Raw genomic sequence first — 23480 nt, 5'->3', positions numbered from 1 at the left:
TGGTGCCAGAGAAAGCATTCACTTCAGACACTCAGACCACTTGTGCAATTAAAGTGATGTGATTCCAAGGATTAAACCATCATCTGCAAGATCTGAGCATATCTTTGGGAGAGTCCTCACAATGTCTTGAAAGAGTACAGAGATTAATTAAATGTCCAGTTATGCTCACTAGGGACTCTGCAAAGAACAAGTGTACAGATTTCACGAGTTTTGTCTCAGACCATATGAGTAAGCCACATTATCAAATCTTAAAAGCTTTTAAGTCATCCAGGCTGGTGGCGCACACTTGTAATCCCAGCATATGGGAGGCTGAGACGGGAGGATTTCCGTTCGCGGACAGCCTCAGCTACTACTTAGTGAGGCCCTTTGGAACTCAGTGAGACCCTGTTTCAAAATAAAGAATAAAAAAAATAGGGCTGGGGGTATAGCTTAGAGGTAGAGTGACCCTGGGTTCCATCCACCGTACTGCAAAAAAAAAAAAAAGCTTTCAAGTCTCCATTGGCACCTTCATGTGCCTGGGAGTTGAGTAGGTCTCAAGCCAGTTTTGTTCTCATACTGACCTTCCTGAAATAGAGTAGCCAGTGATTCTGTACCTCTTCACCAGTACCTGGTGACTCCCCAGCTTGAGAAAGATTTTTTTGGCTATATAGAGGCTTCCTGCCTTAATTAAAACTGTCAGTGGCTCTATTTTTAGTTGTATATGAACATATGACCTGTAGGCAAGGCTCTTTGGCACATCCTTTAGATAGCTCACTGCTTCTGACCCAGTAGCATGGTTTGAAATCAGCTTTGTGCAGGGAATCCACTTAGCTTGTTTTGTTGTTGTTGTGGTTGTTGTTGTTGTTCTTGTTGTTGTTGTTGTTCTTGTTTTTGTGGTACCTAGGGGTGGAACCCAGGGGCCTTCTACCTCTGGGCTATACTCCCAGACCTATTTTTATACTTTATTTAGAAACAGGGTCTTACTAAATTGCTGGTGCTGGCTTCAAAGCTGTGTGATCCAGCCTCCCAAGCGCAGGGATTACAAGCGTGCCTGTGCCACCACACTGGGCTCACTTAACTTGTTTTTATTGCCTAGCTTATAGTCTGGCTACTTAGTAACTTTATGGTCCTTACATCTTTTTTAAAAAAATCTTTTGTACTGAGGATTGAACCCAGGGGCATTCTGCCTCCAGGCTATACCCCTTCCAGCCCTTTTTTATTTTTTATTTTGATATAGGGTCTGAACTTAGATCCTGTTGAGAGTCTTTTACGTAGCTGAGGCTGACCTTGAACCTGTGATCTACCTGACTCAGCCTCCCAAGTTCTGGGATTACAGACGTTCACCATTATTCCTGGCTACAGTGTTTACATCTTTGACAGACTACTAGACTCCTAATGGAAGAAGAGTTTTGTAGAAAGTATTTTGTTCCTGCAAATACTTAGGATTATTACCTCCTCTCTATGTGCTTCTCTTCTTGGCCTTTATAAAGATACAGGAAAACCCCATGCAAAACCCTCTTTGGTATAGGTTCTTGTGATAGATGTTGACTCAAATGAGGTGCCAGCCCTCTGAGGATGCTGGGCCACTGGGAGAGAAGTGCCTTGGCCTAGCAGATGCCAGAGCAACCTTTTTCTTGTGAAAGTCACTTTTTTGCATGGTAGGTCTTTCTTGCACGTAATACAGAGTGGGGGATATGCCATGTGTTCTTGGGGAAAGAAATAACTAAAATGGCTTGGTGACCAAAACCATAGCAGAGCCAGTGTGACATGGGAAATGGATAGAGAATATGATCCAACATTTTCCCCATCTCCCTATAGATGTTAATCACTTTCCTCTCTATAAGTTTTTTTTTAATCATTGAATAAATATAACCTAAGAAAGAAAAACTATAATTTGCCAAAGTGAGAGCATATAGTGCTAGTTTATTCGATATTCTGATTTTGCTAAGAGCTGTATACCAGTAGCATTTCATACTGAGCATGAAAAAAAATTTTTTTTTTGGGGTGCTGGGAATTGAACCCAGGAGCATTCTACCTCCAAGCTAACCCCCCCCAGCCCTATTTTTTATTCTTTATTTTGAAACAAGGTCTCACTAAGTTGGAGAGGGCCTCACTAAGTAACTAAGGCTGGCCACGAACCTGCAATCCTCCTGTCTCAGCCTCCCAAGTACTGGAATTACAAGCATGCATCACTGTGCCCAGCTGGAACATGAAATTTTAACTAGGAAAATAGTTGCAGACTAGGGCCAAAGTTTTCAAAATTAGTAGATTGTAAATAAGTTAGGATGTTCTAGAAGAGTTAGAATAACTTGTCACTTTGTGAATACTCTAAGAATTTTCTGCTTTTTCTTATTCTATATTCAACTTGTAAGTAGAGCTTTTTTATTTCTAAATGAAAGGTTTGACATTTAATACCATTCAGAATTCTTTTAAAAGAATATTCAGAGCTGGGTGCAGTGATACATGCCTGTAATCCTAGCCACTCATAAGATTGGAGCACAGGGCTTGCCAGTTCAAGGCCAGCCTGGACAACTTAGTGAGACACTGTTTCAAAAAAAAATTTAAGAAGCAGTGAAGATGTTTAGTGGTAGGACACCCCTGTGTTCAATCCCTAGTACCACACACAAGAAAAGAACATTTATCTGCTATGGATAATTTTCTTTAGTTATTGTCTTTGCCTTTAGGCACTCTTAAGGATCAAACATTTTATTAAGCAAGTACAATTTTTATCTTTTACCAGATATGTTATATTCTTATTTGTATTTGTAAACTATCTCATTTATAAAAATGTTTATGAAGACTTTTGTCTCCATTGTATTTAATGTTATATTAGCAAGTAGTTTTTCTTTTATTTAGAATATACAGTTCAGCTAGCTGGGCATGGTAGCATATCAAAACCAGCCTTAGCAACTTAGTAATACTCCCAGCAACTTAGTGAGACCCTGTTGGCTAGCAAACAAACAACAAACAAACAAAAAGGCACGGACTGTAGCTTGGAGATAAAATGAATGCCCTTAGATTCAATCTCCAGTACCACACACATAAAAAATGAGTATAAGCCAGGCAGGGTGGAACACACCTATAATCCCAGTACTTAGTAGGCTGAGCCAGGAGGATCACAGGTTCAAGGCCAGCCTCAGCAATTTAGTGAGGCCTTCAGGAACTTAGTGAGACCCTGTTTCAGAATAATAAAATAAGGCTGGGGATGTAGCTTAGAAATAGAATGCCCTGGGTTCATCCCCCAGTACCACACACAAAAATAATTTAATTGATAATTCTGCTCAATATACAATATTAGGAGCAACTAAAATTCTCATTTACTGCCAGAAAATGTGTAAATTAGTACATCTGCCTTGCATCAGAGTTTAGCAGTATTTCGGAGTGCTAAAGTTAAACATTATAACTAGGGTTTAACAATTCTACTCTTGGTTATATCTGCAACTGGAATGGATAAAAAAGCACAATGATGTTTATATCAATGTTATTCAACATGTAAACAGCTCTAGCATCCAGCAGCAGGATGAATAAATTGGGGTATATTCACACAACAGAATGCATTATAGACATGAGAGAACAAACTACTGGCACATGCAACATGCTGGAAGAATTTTACTGAGATGATGTTGAGCAAAAAGAATCCAAAACCATAGAGTGCATTGAGTGTTTATGTTCATGACTTATGGGATATGTAAAAACAAGACGAAGCCGGGCATGGTGGTGCACACTTGTAATTTCAGAATTTGGGAGGCTGAGATGGGAAGATCGCAGTTCTCAACCAGCCTCAGCTACTTAGTGAGGCCCTTTGCAACTCTGTGAGACCTGGTTTCAAAATAAAGAACAAAATATAGGGATGGGGGTGTAGCTCAGAGGTCAAATGCCCCTGGGTTCCATCCCCAAACCTGCAAACAATAAATAAATAAATAAATAAATAAATAAATAAATAAATAAATAAATAAAACAAACACAAACAGGACGAAACTCGAGTGATATAAGTCAGAATAGTGCACATTTTTGGGGAGATGATAAAGACTTGCCAGGTGAATGAGGAAAGTTTTTGGTGTGCTGGTAAAGGTCTTCGGGGTGTGTGTGTGTGTGTGTGTGTGTGTGTGTGTGTGTGTGTGTGTACTGGGGATGGAACCCAGGGGCATTCTACCGAGCTACACCTGAGCCCTGTTTTTTATTTTTTATTTTTTATTTTGAAACGGGTCTCGCCGAGTTGCAAAGGGCCTCACTCAGTAGCTGAGGCTGACCTCGAACCTTGATTCTCCTGTCTCAGCCTCCCAAGTGTTGGGATTACAAGCATGCACCACCACATCTGGCAGGTCTTCATTATCTTTTTTTTTTGTGTGTGTGGTACTGAGGGTGGAACCCAGGGGCTTTTCTATCTCCAGGCTATATTCCCACACCTATTTTATTTTCTATCTTATTTGGAAACAGGGTCTCACTAATTTGCTGAGAGCCTCACTCAATAGCTGAGGCTGTCTTCAAACCTATCCGATCCTCCTGTCTCAGCCTCCCAAGCACTGGGATTATAAGCGTGTGCCACCATACCCAGCTCTTCAGTATCTTTATTGTAACATTTCATCAAATTGTATGTTGAAAATTTATTTTACTACATGTGATCTACACCTCCAGCTCCCCCCCACACACACACACACTCACACATACACACTCACACTTACTGTGGCACTAATGATTGAATGTGGGCATATTCCTTCTGAGCTACACTCCTATCCCTTAAAAAAGTTTTTTGGTTTTTTTTTTTTTTGAGACAGGGTCTTGCTAAGTGGCCCAGGCTGCCCTCAAACCTGTGTTCCTCTTATTTCAGCCTCCCAGATACTGGGATTGCAGGCACAGGCCACCATATCAGGCATACCTCAATTTTTGAAAACAGACTAAGAATTAATTAGATTGTCCTTGGCTTTTCATTACTAGAGAGCGAGATAAAGGTGAATAGAGGTCACATTGAACTACCATATTTCATTGACTCTAGATTTCACTATATATAAGGATGCATCATTGTTTATATTATTGCTAAGAATGAGAACAACACTGAAAATTAACATGTCAGATATTGAAAGATATACTCATTTATTTATTTATTTATTTATTTATTTATGGTGCTGGGGATGAAACCCAGGGGCTTCTACCTCTGGGCTATACTCCCAGACCTATTTTCTTTTTATTTGGAAACAGGGTCTCATTAAGCTGCTGGCAGCCTCACTAAGTAGCTGAGGCTGGCTTCGAACCTATGCGATCCTCCTGTCTCAGCCTCCCAAGTACTGGGATTACAAGCATGCGCCACCACACCCAGCTTGATGTATTTATTTTAGAAATAGTGACGTGCAGAGGAACATGTCTTTAAATTGATGAAATGATAGATAATGATATAGATAAATTAGTGATAGGCATATGATAAAATGAGCCAAAACACCTTAAGAAATAAAAGCAGTGTTGTTGGAAGGTCAGAAATAAGGATGTTGCTATTTTTAAAACATTTTCTTCTAAGAGTTTGTTTGGGGTGTGTGTGTGTGTGTGTGTGTGTGTGTGTGTGTGTGTGTATTACTAGGGATGGAATTCAGGGGCATTCTACCTCCGAGCTACACCCCTAGTCTATTTTTTATTCTTTATTTTGAAACAGGGTCTCACTGAGTTGTAAAGGGCCTCATTAAGTAACTGTCCGCAAACCACAATCCTCATATCTCAGCCTCCCAGATGCTGAGATTACGAGGATGTGCCACTATGCCCGGCTCATTTTGTAAGAGTTTTTAAAGACTGTATATATTTCCCACCATTGATGTGTATTTTGGACATTTTCATGTCACATTTTCTATTGGGTGACCAATGACATTTGTAAATGTTAATACTGTAGGGAAAGCTGTCTGTGGTTGGCCATGTTACCAACATTTAATTTTCTTCTTTTCAGCCATTTCCAAAGCAGCCAGGAACATCAGGCGCTTATCCTCTTACTTCGCCCCCCACTTCTTATCATAGCACAGTTAATCAGTCTCCCTCTATGATGCACACACAGTCTCCAGGTAAGGTATTACTTGTCTTGTCATGTTCAGCTTTCAAATCCAGAATACATACACATACATATTGAGAAGCACTATACATGTGACCTCAAGCTTCGGAGAAAATTCCCTTTCTAGTCTGTGCTAGATAGTTGCCATGCATTAATTACGGAAGGGTTGTAAAATCTACGCTCATGGTTTGGGAGCACTTTAAAAGATTTGAATTAAGTGAAAATGTTGTCACCCAAAGCCACATTCATGGCCCAGCTCTTGATGGTACTAATCACAATCATGATCTGTGTCAGAGGTCAACAAACTTAGGCCTGTGATCCAAATCCTCCCCACCACCTGCTTTTGTCAATAAATAGTTTCATTGGAACACAATCACATATGTTATATAGTATCTATGTCTGCCTTCCTTCTAACCTAGATTAGAAGGATGGCCCAGTGCTGGGTAGAGCATACCTTGTTTGTCCAGAGAAAATGACTTTGTTGGCAGTCCTGGGAAGTGTAGTGTACAAGTGTTTAGGAATGCCAAGTTTTTACTACTGATGGAATGATTCAGTGGTATTTCTTGGGTGCTTGTTTTGTACTAAGTGCTGTGGTGCCAGGGTGAATATTCAGTAGGGAGCCAACGCAAGCCCTGCTCTCCTACTTAACTAGCAAAGGAATCTAGGTATGAGGTTCTTTGGGAGGTGATCATTTGCCTTCCAGCTCCCATACTTAATCTTTTCTGTATCAGTAATGATACAGAGTATAGTGCATTTTCTAACAAAGTGTTTTAGGATAAAAGATGTGATGTGCAATGGTGTGGTATAAAATATTAAAAATTAAATAATTTTAAAAGCATTTATGTAGTTAAAATCATGTTTAAGCATTTCAGTACAATCAACTAAAGAATATATTACCATTCAAAAATAGTCTAGTTTACTAGAAAGAAGGGCAAACAAAACCCTGTGTGTTTTTTTTTAAAGGACAAACTCAACAATAAATTTGCCATTAAGTTTTCACACCAGTGTGTACTTTTTTCCTTTATAAAATACAAAACACAAATCCTTTTATGTGTGTATGTATGAGTGTATGTATGTAGTGTGTGTAGATATATATATGAAATTTGTACTGATCAGCAGAACCTATTAATCTGCAGTTGGAAGATGTAAGGACATCACTTGTTAGCAGCTAATTCTATTTGTAAAGTGGAAATAATGTAAAACATTTTGCTTGGCAATATAAGAATTGAATAAAATAATTCACATAAAGTATTTACGGCCTGGCACATCTCACATGCCTCTTTGTCCAGCCCATTAATAATCAGCTTTGTTGCCCAGATTGGTCTACTTAATATTGGCTCTTCAAATTTCTACAGAAGCATGGGTTTTCAAAAACTCATTTAAAAAATTTTAAAGTTTGCTGGGCGTGGTGGCGCACGCTTGTAATCCCCACACTTGGGAGGTGGAAACAGGAGGATCGCGCAGGTTCGAAGCCAGCTTAAGAGTCCCTGTTTCCAAATTTAAAAAAAAAAAGTATAAAATAGGTCTGGGAGTGTTGCTCAGAAGTAGAAGGGTTTCCAGGAACCCCAGTACCACAAACAAACAAAGGAAAAAACACTAAAGTTTCCTCTTTTTGGAGTGGGGATATGCTTCCTCTGTTTAGATAAACAGTCTTCTCTGTAATGCCAAGTGTGGTGAGTGTTACAAAGGGGCCAGTCAGGTTTTTTAAAGAGACCCCCCCCCACTCTCAGTTGGTATTTCTTCCCTGGAGATGCCTGGCTTGCCCCCTGTGCGCACACACACGCCAGTTAAACTGAGACATGGAGAACCAGTTGGAGTTGGCCAAGTCTAAGCACACAGACAAGGAGGGTATTTCAGGTAGATTGTGTGAGCTGTGTGGAACCTGAGGCCCCAGATGGCTGGAACATGGCAATAAAAGGACCTGTTAGAAATGTTTACCCTTTTGGGTGTGGATAATGGAAAGCCCTCTTTGGATTTTCATTTTCAGGCTCTGTGGGGTGGTGTTTGCATAACTGAGAAAGGCAAGAGTGGTAGAGAGGTAGATTTCACAGGGAAGAAAGGGTATTTATTCTCTTGAGCTTGTTGATTGTGCAAGTTCCCAGAGAATTTTTTTTTTGTAGTACTGGGGAATCGAACCCAGGGGTGTTCAACCTCTAAGCTATACCCCCAGCCCTATCTTATTTTTTTATTTTGAAACAGAGTTTCACTAGGTTGCAGAGGCTGACTGTGAACCTGTGATCCTCCTGGCTCAGCCTCCCAAGTAGTGGGACTACAGATGTGCACCCCGGCACCCTGCTTCCCAGAAACTTCTACGTCAAGATATGGTTTGCAGTGGGCATTTGGCTGTACCAAGGCCTAAGGCTCATCCAAGATGGTTGGACCACAGATGAAGACTTGGAAGTTGTCATGTCCAGAATCACTGAAGCCTTAGTGGGTGGCAGGTTGAGCCCCTAGAGCTCAGCAGTCTATGGTCGAGTAGCTAGGGAGGAAGTAGCCACATAGACTAACAAAGCCCCAGGGAGTATGTTTCTACGATGTGAGTTGATATTGATTCTACATAGGAAGCAAGGAAAATAATAGTTTTAAAGTAATTATAGTAGCAGGCAGGTATATTTGCTCACTTTATGCCAAGCCCTATTCTAAGTATTTACTTGTTTAGTCCTCATAGCAAACTTGTGGCATAGGTCCTGTTGTTATTCCCGTTTTATGGAGAAAAACTGAGGTATGGAGAAGTTAAGTCAGTTGTCCAGATTATACAGCTTAATAAGTAAATACAACAATTAAAGGTTGATCAACGAATTGGAGTATAAGACATTGCTTTAGGTATTACAAAACAAAAATATGAAATTATATAGTAGTAGAGAACTTGAAATCTGGTATTAAAGATAGTGGTAATAATGTAACAAGTATTTTAATGTTGCATTCATTCATATTTTGGTAGCTGTAGTTTCCCTTTTATAATCCTAACTGAAAACTAATCTTGTGGCCTTAAATTCCCCTTTTTAAGTTCATGTCTCCCAGTTGTTACATATTTTTCTAGCTATCCAACATTTCCATGTAATGTCTAATAGTTACCTGAAACTGAGCTCCCAGTCCCTTGCCCTCCAGTTCTGCTGCTCCCACAGATACCTCACTTCAGCAACCCCTTCCTTCACCTGAGCCAAGGCTGTTCCTTCCATTCATACCGGGCTCCTCTTTCTTTCACATATACATTTTAGCCACTTAACCAAACACTCAGTTTTGCTGTCAGATTTACCCAGAACCCAACCACCTTTCACTACCTCAACCTTTGGTCACCCTTTCCCAAGCCACTGGTCCTCCCTCATTTAAGAGTGTTACAGAGCTGGGCATAGTGGCGCACGCTTGTAATCACAACACTAGGGAGGCTGAGACAGGAGGATCACACGGGTTCAGAGCCAGCCTCAGCTACTTAGTGAGGCTCTCAGCAACTTAGACCCTGTTTCCAAATAAATTATTTTTTTAAAAAAAGAGGGCTGGGAGTGTAGCCCAGAGGTAGAATGCCTCTGGGTTCCATCCCCAGTACCGCAAGAAAAAAAAGTGTTGCAGTCACCTCTAACTGGTTTCTTTGTCCCTACCCCTACCCTTGCTCTGTAGTTTGTTTTTCCCATACAGCTAGAATGATCTTTTTGTAAAAGAAGATAGCTTTTCTCCAAACTCGGTATAGCCCTCCTCCTCATTCAGGGTAAGCCCTAAAATCCCATGTGGTCTGGGACCCACCCCCTAACTCTCACCCCTTCTCCTTCCACCCTCCCCTTATTCACTCTGTTCAGCACACCGGCCTCCTCCTTGTTGTACATAACTGCTTCCTCCTTTGGGACCTTTGCACTAGCTCTTTGCCTGGAGTTCTTATCCTCTGGGTGTCCTCATGCCTTATCCTGCACTTTCTATCTGGGTCACGTCCCCTTCTCTTAAGTTTTCTCGGATTACTTTATATAAAGAACATTACCCACTTCCACCACTACAGGAAATTGTCCCCTTACCTTTCTCTAGTCTTTCCAGAACACTCATCACTACCTGGCATCAGTGTTTGTTTTTCTTCTGCTACAATATAAGCTCCATGAGGGCAGGAATTTTGTCTCTCTAGTTAACTACTGTGTTCCCAGTGCCTAGAACAGTGCTTGGCATGAAGTTGGTATTCATGCCTACTCTTTGAATGAGTGAGTGAATAAAAACTACACTGGACTTTTAAGAAAGTAATATAAGAGCTAGAATTGGGGCCCATGGAATTGAGCTCTCTTAATCAATAATGAAATCTTTCCAATTTTTCTTTGTGTAATTTATGGGAGCTTTACCACTTTAGTCTCTAGGGAGATTTTTAACTTGGGGTCCTTGGACAGGACATAATGTGTGTCCTGTAAGATTATCTATAATTATTTTCCTTTATTAGGAAATCTGCATGCTGCCAGCTCCCCCAGTGGGGCTTTGAGAGCCCCATCACCAGCGTCATTTGTTCCAACTCCTCCCCCAACCTCGCATGGAATCTCAATAGGACCAGGGGCCAGTTTTGCTAGTCCACATGGTGAGTCCACACATGGAAATCGCTATAGCATAAGAGCTTGACTTGAAAGTAATTTTTGTTATTAAATTTTCTTAATGCAAAATTAGTGTTTGTTCATCGAGGAACTAGCAAAAGTACTGCTTAAGGAAAAATAAATAAATTTTCCCTAATCCTACCACACAGAGGTTAATGATCAGTTGGTTGGTCTCTGCTTTGGACTCTTTCCCTGTTCTGCCTTGCCCTTCCTCTCACACACTCCCTGCTTACCTCACTCTCACATTTCTGTTGCTCTTGCCTGCTCTCTCCCCATTGGCTTGTCTGCCCCCTCAAACACCTCCCCCCAAAAAAGGTAATAAAGATTGCTTTTGTGACTTGAAATTTTTAAATTTAACTCAATTCTATTTTGAATGGATTTAATTAAAGAATAGAAAAGGTAGTCAGTGAAATGTTCCCTTTTCATTCCATCAGCCACCTAGTTCCTTTTCCCAGAAGTATTTGATGTTACTAATTTCTGCTGAGCTTTCAGAGCTGTTATATATATACATACATATAAGCAAATATATGTCTTTTTTACATACATGGAGTGTACTATACAGTGTTTAGTGCCTTTTTCCCTTAATATATCATGAAGAACATGCTATTATCAGAGCTTCCTCAGTTTTTAAGCTGCATGCATATGAGACTTTACTTTTTAACTATTAATATCTGTGGAAACATTTGTCTGTAAAAGCTCTACATCATCACACTACATAGCTTGATAGTATTCCCTTGCCTGGACATACCATAATTCAATGTCCTATGTTATACATTTAGAATGCTTTCATGTTTTCACAACTAAAAATAGTGCCATCTCTGTTCATATCCATTATTATTTCTTGAGATAAGTTCTAAGAAGTTGACTTATGGTTTCAAAAGGTTTGAGAAATTCAAATGCTTTCAAAACATACTTTGAATTACTCACCAAAAAAGCTGTACCAATTTCTTATAGCATCAAACAAGAATGTCTTTTATCTTACATCATTGCCAATGTATAGGGTATTATTTTTAGAAATCTTGGCCATTTTGAGGTGAAAAAGAATATTGCTTAATATGTGTTTCTGTGATTGCAAACTTAAACCTTTTATTGGTCATTGTTCTTTAGTATTTATTTATGTCTGCCAGTTTATATACTTTGCCTATTTTCTTGTGATGACTTTTTCTTACTGATTTTTGAGACTTCCTTTTATGAGTAAAAATCATTTACTTGCTGATATATACTGATATATACGGTAGAAGTATTTTCTGCTGTGTGTGGTGTGCACTTATCCCAGTACTTGGAAGGCTGAGACAGGAGGATTGCAGGTTCAAAGCCAGTCTCAGAAACATAGGCGCTCAGAAACTTAGTAAGACCCCGTTTCCAAAATAAAGAAATAAAAAATATTGGGCTGCTGGGCGTGATGGTGCATGTTTGTAATCCCCGTGCTTGGGAGGCTGAGACAGGAGAATCGCACAGGTGCGAAGCCAGCCTCAGCTACTTAGTGAGGTTCTCAGCAACGTAGTGAGACCCTGTTTCCAAATAAAATAGAAAATAGGTCTGGGAGTAGAGCGCAGAGGTAGAAAGCCTCTGGGTTCCACCCCCAGCACCATATATATGGCTGGGGGTGTAGCTTGGAGGTGGAATGCCTCTAGGTTCAATCCCCAGTACCAAAAAAAAAGTTTTTTGTTTTTTCTTTGTCATTTGGTGGCAAAGGAATATATACATAATTTGTGGAAAACCTCGGCAGGATGAAATTTAAATATCAGATTGTTTGGGAAGTCGCTGCTTTCAAACTTGATTCATGGTTCATTTACTAAATAAAGAAAATGGAAACTCTTCCTTATCCTTCTCAGAATAGAATGAAAATATAACTCATCAAGGTTAGTTTAAAAATATAATATTTCTGCCCTTAAAGGAGCTTTGAGATTCTTGGCTTAATATTTTCAAGTATATAGTGGTCTAAACTAGATGGTTACCTATTATGTAATATAGAAGCTTATGCGAGGGTAAATTTTATTCTTAGTCTTTTTTTTCCAAATCTTATATCCAGTTACTACATGAAATAGAGAGGTAGGCGTGGCGTATCAAGACACATCTTTTACTGGAATATTTTATTGAAAGAGAAAATGAAACTAATCACCATTTAAGGATTTGGATGCTATCACATTGTTTTTGGTTATTAAAATACAGGTTTTGAGAACCATCTGCTTACTTTTTCTCAGGAACTCTTGACCCTAGTTCTCCATACACTATGGTGTCACCAAGTGGACGAGCAGGGAACTGGCCAGGGTCTCCTCAAGTATCTGGCCCCTCACCAGCAACACGTTTGCCTGGAATGTCACCAGCCAACCCATCACTACATTCTCCAGTTCCAGATGCTTCTCATTCCCCCCGAGCCGGAACAAGTAAGTATCATCAACATTTTTATGTTCTTATTCCATCCTCACATTTGGAAGTTATGATCTATTTGTTGAATGAGGATACCTAAAAACTTACGCTTTTACCCATATAATAAATTAATTTATAATATTTGCAAAGTCAGGCAAAATGTAAGAAAAAGGGCTATTTTCTTCAGAAGTCTTATAAAGTGAGTCCCAGTACCTCTGTCACGAGTACTAACTTTTAGCTGCCATGTCAGAGCTAAGACACCTTAAGTTAATTTACAAGGTTATACAAATTAACACAGGAGAAAAAGGTTGTATGAATATATTTGTTAGCTTGTGCTGCATGACTTACTGCTTAAAACAACAATCATATAACTGGGCGTGGTGGCGCACGCTTGTAATCCCCATACTTGGGAGGCGGAGACAGGAGGATCGTGCAGGTTTGAAGCCAGCCGCGCTGACTTAAGAGACCCTGTTTTCAAAAATAAAAAAATAGGTCTGGGAGTGTAGCCTGGAGGTAGAAGGGCTTCCAGGAGCCCCGGTACCACCAGAAAAAAAAAAATCATATTAGCTCATAATTCTGAGTTTGACAGACTCTTTTTTTTTTTTTTTTTTTTTTTTGGTGGTACTGGGGTTCCTGGAAGCCCTTCTACCTCAGGGCTACACTCCCAGACCTATTTTTTACATTTTATATTTGGAAACAGGGTCTCCTAAGCCAGCGCGCGTGGCTGGCTTCGAACCTGCATGATCCTCCTGTCTCTGCCTCCCAAGCGTGGGGATTACAAGCGTGTGCCACCATGCCCGGCTAGTTTGACAGACTCTGCTGGGCTCACTCGCTTGTCCACTAGATACTGAGACCACTAGGGACTGACTGGCCTAAGATAACCTCAACTGGCATGGATTCTCTCTGCTTTATATGGTCTGACATGGATTCTCTCTGCTTTGTATGATCTCATACTTGATCACAGGCTTTTTTCCACGGTGGCTGGACAGGGTTCTAAGAGAACAAGTAGTAGCCTCAGCTTGCAACTACCCCAGTGTCACTGCATTGTGTTGCCCAAAAGCAAATCACAGGTCCAGCTAGATTCCAGGTGGAAAAATAGAGCCACCCCTCGAAGACGTACCTGCAGAGTCCTTTGTGAGAGGCCTGGATACAGGAAGGAAAATAGTTTAGTTGTTTTTGCTAAGAGACAGTTAGTATAAATGATTATAATACCCAAGCACAAGGAGTAACTAAAACAGTAGAGACTGATTTAGAATAACAATCTATAATGAAAGAAAAATAAGTATATGTAAGTGAAACAACATGTTTTCCTTCCCATAAAGGTTCCCAAACAATGCCAACGAACATGCCTCCACCTCGTAAACTACCTCAGCGCTCTTGGGCGGCATCCATACCCACCATCCTCACTCACAGTGCCTTGAACATTTTACTGCTGCCCTCTCCAACACCAGGCCTTGTGCCTGGCCTGGCAGGTAGTTACCTTTGTTCCCCACTTGAGAGATTCCTTGGATCAGTCATCATGAGACGACACCTTCAAAGAATTATTCAACAAGAAACGGTATGAGTACCTAGTGACTTTCTAAATGATCAAAATGCTGAGTTTACTGCAAAATACAATCTGAGCTAAAGTGAGACTTTCTTACCTCTTTAACCAGGCTTGTTAGAATTATGCTTTTTATCCATGTGTAGTGGTGCACACCTGTAATCCCATATATTAACAAGGTAGTTGAAATGTTGAACTTTTAAAATTTTCACTCTGGTTGGCATGAAGCCATTTTATAATCTTTATAATTCAGATTTGGAAAAAATAAAGTTTTCACATAAGTTGGATAAGGTAACATTTAAACTGGTAAACATCAGACCTATGACCTATCCTGAGTTCTGCCACTTAACCATCTTCATAAGTGTTGAGTCTTTAAACCTCATTTTGCTCATCTGTATTAACTTAGTTTTCTTTTTGAAACAATTCTTGTTAATTTGATGTATCCTCATTTTGTAGCTACAGCTGATAAATTCCAATGAACCTGGAGTAATCATGTTTAAAACTGATGCGCTGAAATGCAGAGTTGCCTTGAGTCCCAAAACGAACCAGACCCTTCAGCTAAAAGTGACACCGGAGAATGCAGGACAGTGGAAACCTGATGAACTTCAAGTTTTGGAGAAATTCTTTGAAACAAGAGTATGTATTTAATAATGTGTAGTTCTAATATAAGTAATTGTTAGTTCTAATATAATTGAAGAAACAGAGAAGTCAAGGTAGAATGAAGAGTAACTTGCTTTATTTATCCCCATAGGTTGCAGGACCACCATTTAAAGCCAATACATTAATAGCCTTCACCAAGCTATTAGGAGCACCTACACACATCCTCAGGGATTGTGTGCATATTATGAAGCTAGAACTGGTAAGTTACAGAGAAGCACGTACTTTTCTAGCTAGATCTGTTTGAGGAGGTTAGAGTTAATGGGAGTCGTGTTTATTAATTTTTACTTTATGTACATTCTTCTGATTTTCTCTTATAAATTTTAATTTTTAACTTAAACTTATCTTTGACCAGTTGACACAGATTTGTTGTATCTTTAGAATTCAGAACAAGATGATAAAGTTGCAAATTCCCTATCCATCTCTGTTTAGCCCGAGTTCCTTCTCTCTTTGCAGAGATAGTCCATCCATAAAAGCCAATAATACAGCCAGGCATGGTGGCGCACGCTTGTAATCCCAGCATTCGGGAGGCTGAGACCGGAGGATCGCGGTTCGCGGACAGCCTCAGCTACTTAGTGAGGCCCTCTGCAACTCAGTGAGACCCGGTTTCAGAATAAAGAATAAAAAATAGGGCAGGGGGTGTAGCTCGGAGGTCAAATGTCCCTGGGTTCCATCCCCAGACCCGCAAAAAAAAAAAGCCAATAATACATCTCCCCACACACTTTTAAAAGGAAATGATAATGTTTACACATGCTATTTTGTACTTTTCTCCCTTTTATTATGAGGGGTGTGTGTGTATGTATGTATGTATATGTATATGTATATATATTTTTTAACCTGTTGCAACATATTTTTAATCCGACTCCCCACCTTTGTTGGTCATAGATTTTGTGTTCTCTGAATGCTGTAAGAGTGAAATGCTAAGTCATAGCAGATGCTGCATAGGGAGCAGCAGCTGCCTTTAGAACACTAGATGTCTGCTCTTGCTCTGTTTGGTCTTTTGTGGACTCTATTATTTTCTGCATAGCTCAGTCTGCATTCATATTCGTTTTCTGGAGTTGCTATAACATATTACTACAAATTTTCTTATCTTAAAACAACTACAATTTATCCTCTCACATTCTGGATGCTAGAAGTCCTATATCAAGGTAGTAGGCCCATGCTCTCTTCGGAAAGATCTAAAGGAGAGTCTGTCCCATGCCTTTCTCTTAGCTTCTAGTGGTGCCAGCAGTCTATGGTGTTCCTTGCCTTGTTATACTTATCACTCCAACCTATCTCTTCCTGTGTCTCTTCCTCTTCTTACAAAGGGCAACAGCTCTATTGAATTAGGGCTCACCTTACTGACCTCATCTTGATTACATCTGCAAAGACCCTATTTTCAATTAAGGTCATATTCTACAGATACCACTAGAAGGTAGGACTTCATATCTTTTTCAGGCACTCAATTCAACAAATAACAGCATTTAAAAAGATGGCACATGCTTGTAATCCCTGTACTTGGGAGGCTGAGACAGTAGGATCACTGCAGTCAGCCTTAGCTACTTTAGTGAGGCCCTCTGCAACTTAGTGAGACCCTCTTTCAAAAATACAGAGTAAAAAATAAGGCTGGGGATGTAGCTCAGAGGAAGAATGCCCCTGGGTTCAATCCCCAATACTGGAAGAAAAAAAAAAGATGCCTTCCCGCCCCCAGTATTTGTTAGTGTTTAATGATTTCCAGGATATTTAGCTTGACATACTGCATAAAATGGAAGAGCATCTTGCTTCACTGAATGAATCCTGGAGATCTTTCCATATCAATACAATAAAGAATGTTTTTATGTCTTATAGTTTAGTGTTTTTTGTATGAATGTAAGAAGATAGCTACTATTAAGTTTCTAATATTCTGCTATTTTAAACAGGGTCACAATAAATAGCCTTTTTACAGAAGTACCAGCATATCTGTAAGATCATTTTCTAGAATGAATCAGTAGGTCAGTACTTTTCATAGATATTGCCACATTGTTCTCCACAGAAGCTGTATACCAGTTTATATTACCACTAGCAATTTTTTTTTATGCTGAGAGTTGAACTCAAGGGAATTATACCTCTGAGCTCATCTTCAGCCCAAGTACTGAGATTACAAGTATGCATCACCACACCTGGTTCCCACTAGCAATTTATGAGAGTACCTGCTTTCTCACATCCTTATCAATAGTTTTATTGATCTTTAAAGTTTGGGACTTTCTTTTACTGATTTGTAAGAGCTCTGTGTATATTACAGAAGTTATTAATCTACTGAGATATTTGCTTTTGTCTTTAGGGTTTTTTTTAGGTACTAGGGACCGAACCCAGGGCCTCATGAATGATGGGCAAGCATTCTACAACTGAGCTATATCCCTGCCCCAGTTTGTAAAGACTTTTTTAATGGTTTTACATTTGTACTTTTGGCAGGTTTAGCTGTTTCTTACAATTATATGGATGAAATCCAGTTGGCAGCTAACAGATTAGATTTTTCAATCTTAGAGTAATTCTTTGATTTTAATGTTTCTAGTGTCGATTTGAGTAACTAATACCTTACTTTTTCCTTTAGATGGTGCTTTACTATTAAATGTATTTGGAGATCAATGTTCTTTTGCTAATTATCGCAACATTTGGCTTCTGATCTGATAGACTGTAGAAGACATTTGTATCAGTAAGAAATCATGAGGTTTTGTTTTGTTTTGTTCTTATTTTTGTGGTACTGGGCATTAAACCCAGGAGCATTTTACTCCCAAGCTACACCCCCAGCCCTTTTTAGTTTTTATTCTGAAACTGGGTCACACTCAGTTGCTGAGGCTGGCCTTGAACCTGCAGTCCTCTTGTCTCAGCCTCCCAATATGGGGATTACAGGTGTGTACCACCATGCCCAGCTGTAAATTCCTTTTTAAAGGAATATATGTCTTTTTTTTAAAGCACTGGTGAGTATAATTTAAAATTATGAATACAGTTCAACTAGATTTTTAAAGAAAGGATTTGGAAACAATTGGGAAGTCTTGATTTGACACAAGTTAGACAAACTTTGAATGCCAGGTGTTAGTCCTTAGTTCGGGGTCAGGCAGCATGTATTACTGAATGTCACTGAACATTTGTGAGCTTGCTTAGAACCATGCTCTAGGATATGTAACTGATGGTAGTGTAAGTGTGGAGTGGGAGAACAGCCACTGGTGGAAGGGACAGTTAGGAGACTGTGGGAAAAGTAACAAACCCAAGCTTGGTCACCTCCATGAAAATAAAGATGAGAGAATAGATGACAGAGACACTGCAGAAACAGAATCCATAGTCCTTGGGAATTAATGAAGTGGGAGGGAAGAAGGGGAACATATAAAATCACAGTTGACTTTTCAGTTAGTTACTTCATGTATGCATTACTTTTGAAAAAGTGCAAGATATCAACTTTATGTTCTGTTAATAACTGGAAATAAAGTGAAATTCTAACCTCTCAGATTCCTATACTAGAATATAATTTAAGTGTTCATATGACTTTTATCAATACATGCTTTTTTTCCCCCAAAACAGTTCCCTGACCAAGCAACACAGCTAAAATGGAACGTTCAGTTTTGCTTGACGATCCCTCCCAGCGCACCACCAATTGCACCTCCTGGGACGCCTGCTGTAGTGCTGAAATCCAAAATGCTCTTTTTTGTAAGTACCACCCAGTATCTGTATGTGTCTGTACAGAGCTCCTGAGGAAAAAGCATTGTGAGGGCAATAGAGCAACTCTTGGATAACTGTAGGCCCAGATTCCTGAATTGTCAGTTTAGACTTTGCAGTATCCTGGTTCTACTTTATTAAGCCAGCCAGTTGTGTGATACATACTAGTCAGTTGTTTGTCACTTTTCTTGTCATATTCAATTTTCTTGTGCTTGCTGTATCTTAATCTAAAAGTGTAGTAAATAGTACCTTTGACAAATTTAGACAAATGTTTTTTTTCTGATGTTCTTATTCTCTTTGTATGTCTACAGCTTCAACTAACACAGAAAACATCGGTCCCTCCCCAAGAACCTGTTAGTATTATAGTTCCCATCATTTATGACATGGCTTCAGGTACAACCCAGCAGGCAGACATTCCCAGACAGCAGAACTCTTCTGTTGCTGCTCCCATGATGGTCAGCAACATTCTGAAGAGGTTTGCAGAGATGAATCCTCCACGACAAGGTACATGACCGGTAGACGCTATTTTACTGCGTATGTGTTATTAAAGTTCTTTTGAGAGGCACCCCCTTTTCTCCTCTTCTCCCTCCCTCTACCCCCCAATTCTAGTAATAGCGCTCTGGTTGCCGTGGCCCTCTTAATGTCTGCCTGTCGCTTTCTTCCTTTCTTGCTGGTTCTTCATTTTTGTCCATTTCTCTGCTGCCTGGACTTTATTTATGTTAGTGATTTACTATTGGGACTGACCCAGTTGCTAATGCCAGAAGCTTGTATTTATAGCACACATTGCCACAAAGCCCTAGGTTAGGAGGATAGATTTTACCATGGCTGTGAATTCCTACCCTACCATCAATTACCTGCCCCTCTGTATATCACAAAGTTGAAATGCATGTTGGTTTCTCATATTTCATGGTTCAATCATGAATAGAATATTATCATTAAAAGTTCTGTATCTTCTAAATGTTTTGTGAAGAATAAAATCTGATACAAATGGCATCACTGCTTTTTGGGCTTCTTATATAAGTGTCAGGCGGGTGCAAGTGAACCTTTTCACCAAGTGCACAATGAAGCTCTCAAACTGTGAACATTTCCGAGGAAACCAGAGTGTTTCTAGAAAGATAAACAAGGTCCCTTCGATACTGGAGTAGCCTATGTTTAACACGTAACTTCTGGCAGTGCTAAATTTGGAGTTACAAAACACAAAGCTCAGCAAAGAGAACTTTTCTTCCACTTTGCTCATTTGTAATATTAAGAAAGTTTAAATTTTATTTCTAATATCAAGGCAGTCCTCTATCTCTGTTTAGAATAGTTTGATAACAGACTTATGGTAAATGAGGGAAAGTTGTTCTCTGAAACGTTTTTAGGCACTGCAGAGCTTTAGGAGTCATGAGAGAAATTAATATTTTAGCTGTTTGTTTCCCCATATTGTACATAGGCAAGTTCTCACTTTATAAGGAATACACTGGGCAGTAGAGAACAGTATGCTTCTATTGTTGTAATACTTCTTCCACTTCTTACAATTTTCTGCTTTCATCCTTTGACTTCTCTCTTCTTTCAGCTAAAAATAGGTTCACAAGAATCAAAGTTCAAAGCTATCAAAATTCTCAAATAACAGTCCAGTAGAACTTTGATAATAAACAACCATTTCTTCACAAACAGATGACTGTCACTATTCTATGTGTTTTTATGTATTATGTCTTGTGGAGTTTAAAATTAAAAGGAAAATGTTTTGATCCTAATGGATCAAGCCAGTTTTTCTACCTCTCAATGAAAGTGTTTTGAAAAAAGATGATATATATATACACATATATGTGTATGTGTGTGTGTGTTTGTGTGTGTGTGTGTGTACACATATATATATATCACTTATTTAAGAAATCGGTGAGATGTTTTGGAAGTGCTTTTCTTTTTTTTCCTTTTTGTTTTCCCCCTTTGGCTGGACAAACTTTGGACTTCTTTTCTTTCTGTACCTTGATTTTTCCAGTGGTTGGAGAGAAGGTTGGCAGGAACTTGCACAGGGTTACTACACATCCTGCCCTTTGCCAGAGGCCATGATTCATAGGAGGTCTTCAGTTCTCCCACTTTCGGCCACTGTAGTGTCAGACCATGTGCTAGTGAAAGGGATCCAGGTTTTGGTTTATAATATCTAAATATTTAAAATACTTAAAAGAAGTGAGGGACAAAGGGAATTGAGAGGATGAAGCATCAGCCCCCAGTAAACATTATTTTTTGCTGGTTGGTGTGCCATACTTCAGCCTCCCTGCCTTCTTCCCACACCCATCACTTCTTCTATGAAGTGGTTTTAAGAAAAATTACCTTGTTTTGTATTTAATTGATTTTAATTTAATTAATGTTGAACTTCACAAGTTGACCATTTCCTTGAAAATTGGGAGAAATCTTCAGTAGATATCATAGACATGCACTGTCCAATATAACTGCAACTAGTTGGATGTAGCTATTGAAATATTTAAAATTAAAATTTAGTTTCACAGTCACACTACAAGTACTCAGTAGCTTCAGTGTACTTATACAACATTTCCATCATCACAGAAAGTTGTATTGGACAGTGCTGTGGTATACATTTTTATCTGGCCTTTAATGTAACATTAGAAGGACATAGCTGGAGTTTAATAAATTCATAAATATAAACTAGATCTTTTCATTAGGTCCAAAATGCACGAGCCTCAAAGTTGTAACTTAAAGCCTGACTTTACAGGCTTACCCAAAGCAACATTATTTCTATATAACCCTAGTCCTATCTTCTTAAATTCACACCTAACTGGAACTTGCCCAAAATTTCCTCCTGAGAAAAAAACAAAACCCAAACCAAAATAATCTGAAACATCACACCACAGCTTAATCTCCTTTATATCTGTTCAGCTTAAATTTAGTCTGAGTTCTTACTAATTTTAATTTCCCTTTCCCCCACCGGTGTGTTAACATCATCTTTCCTGTATTGCGAATAGCTAATGACCATTTTTCTCTGTTGCAGGTGAATGCACAATATTTGCAGCTGTTCGTGATTTAATGGCTAATCTTACACTGCCCCCTGGTGGGCGTCCATAGACACTATTGTTTTTAAACCGAGAAGGCTGACAAATGAGACAAAACAACAAAAAAAGTCTGAATTCAGCCTTCAGTTTAAAAAAGAAAAAGGACTTTTTTTTATTTTAAGAGCTAAATATTCTAAACTGGCAAAAATTTTCAGGGTGCACTTCTTTCATCAAAAAAGACTTTCAATCTTTTGTATAGTGAACTTGTATAGTGTGTTTAAATGGGACACATTTCAAGCTAGGAAATACAACAGTGTCCACTTGCCAGTAATAGATTTAATATTCTGTTTTATACTATAAAGTTATGAAAATGCCAAACTTGTTTATTTAATTGTTTTCTTATGTTTTGGGTGTAATAGTCCTTTTTTGATTTTTGTTTTGTTTTTTAAGGCAGGTCTGTCATTTTTGAATACTGTAAAACTGTGATAAACTTTATATTGGAGCTGTATTTTAATATGACCGCTTTGAATCCTTACATGGAAATGTTCTGGGAGTTGTTATAAACATATCCCAAGGAAGCAATATTTAATAAAACTAGGTTAAAAAAGTGACACTCACTTGTGTGTGTATAAGATCTCTAGACTTCTTAGGGCCTCCCTTCATCTTTAACCTGGTGGAGTCAGTAACTAATTTCTAATAATACATTTCTGAAATTTGACCTAAAACATCATCTTTGTTTCAAGGTTAATTTGTTTTCTTCAAACATACCTAACTTGACTGGGTAACTTTTACTACCATGGTTGTCTTTCAGTGTAGGATTGGGATAAAACATTGAAAAAGAACCTAGTCTTTGAGAAGAGACAGTTACTTATACTGATCAAGAATCTCAGTAATGGAATTATTCTCATCTGTTGAGGATACAGAAACTTTCTGTTAGGCCAATTTCATTTACAGGATACTTCTGCATATAATATTAATTAGGAAGCAAAGAATTTTAATACTTTACCCTTGCCTGAAGTTTCTGTGACATTTATCTCACTTCTCCTTGCCTTACCCACCAAAATTCGGGTTGTTCTAAACAATTTCAATTTAATTCATTGTCAATAAAACAATAGAATGTTTTACTTGGAAGAAACCTGGTCCAGTCATTTTGAAGAACCTAAGATTCAGGACCTATCCAGGGTCTGTTGGAGTTTCTGGTACTGATGCATCTCAGCAGGGTTTCTTTTCGGAGCACTGTACTGACTTTTTCAGCTTCGTAGATCATGATCTGAAGCAGAGGTCTTCTGGTGACTTGATGTTATTTGGAAAGGTTTTTTTAAAATGATAATGCCATGCTATGTTATCCGGTCGCTGAAATACTAGCTCTCTATTTAATTTTAGATGCTTTATCTATTTCTACTTCAAGATTTAATTGAGCTTCTGTTACAATAACCACCAAATTCTAGTTTCAAGCATCTCCTACAACTATATCATATTTGATCTCAACTTTGCTTGATTCTCCATTCATTTCCCGTCAGAGTTGAGGCCTTTTTTGTCCTTCTTTGTCTTATTTCTGCCTTCTTCTTCTGCTTCTCACACAGTTCTGGCACTACTCAGGAGCAGGTGACTAAACTTTTATCCTTCCTTTAACTTATGTTTTTATCCTTCTGTTTTCAGTTCCCCTTACAGTGATAATCAACATCGGTCTGGCA

General features: G+C 38.9%; 1 protein-coding gene across 1 annotated transcript in view; it reads left to right on the top strand.

Annotated features, from left to right (window-relative positions):
• Positions 1-21859, top strand: part of MED14 (mediator complex subunit 14) — a gene marked incomplete at both ends in the record, with an annotated part of 90933 nt that extends 69074 nt beyond the window's left edge. The window contains 9 exons of the mRNA XM_080718652.1: positions 5906-6017; positions 10413-10544; positions 12762-12944; positions 14250-14485; positions 14927-15106; positions 15222-15329; positions 18662-18787; positions 19108-19300; positions 21786-21859. Of these exons, the coding sequence (XP_080574778.1) occupies positions 5906-6017; positions 10413-10544; positions 12762-12944; positions 14250-14485; positions 14927-15106; positions 15222-15329; positions 18662-18787; positions 19108-19300; positions 21786-21859 (1344 nt within the window). The remainder of the gene's footprint in view (positions 1-5905; positions 6018-10412; positions 10545-12761; positions 12945-14249; positions 14486-14926; positions 15107-15221; positions 15330-18661; positions 18788-19107; positions 19301-21785) is intronic.
• Between the last annotated feature and the right edge of the window lie 1621 nt (positions 21860-23480).

This window comes from Muscardinus avellanarius (genome assembly GCF_963383645.1).
Source record: "Muscardinus avellanarius genome assembly, chromosome: X".
Lineage (NCBI taxonomy): Eukaryota > Metazoa > Chordata > Mammalia > Rodentia > Gliridae > Muscardinus > Muscardinus avellanarius.
Note: the sequence above shows the minus strand (reverse complement) of the source record. Positions and strands in the feature narration are given on the sequence as shown.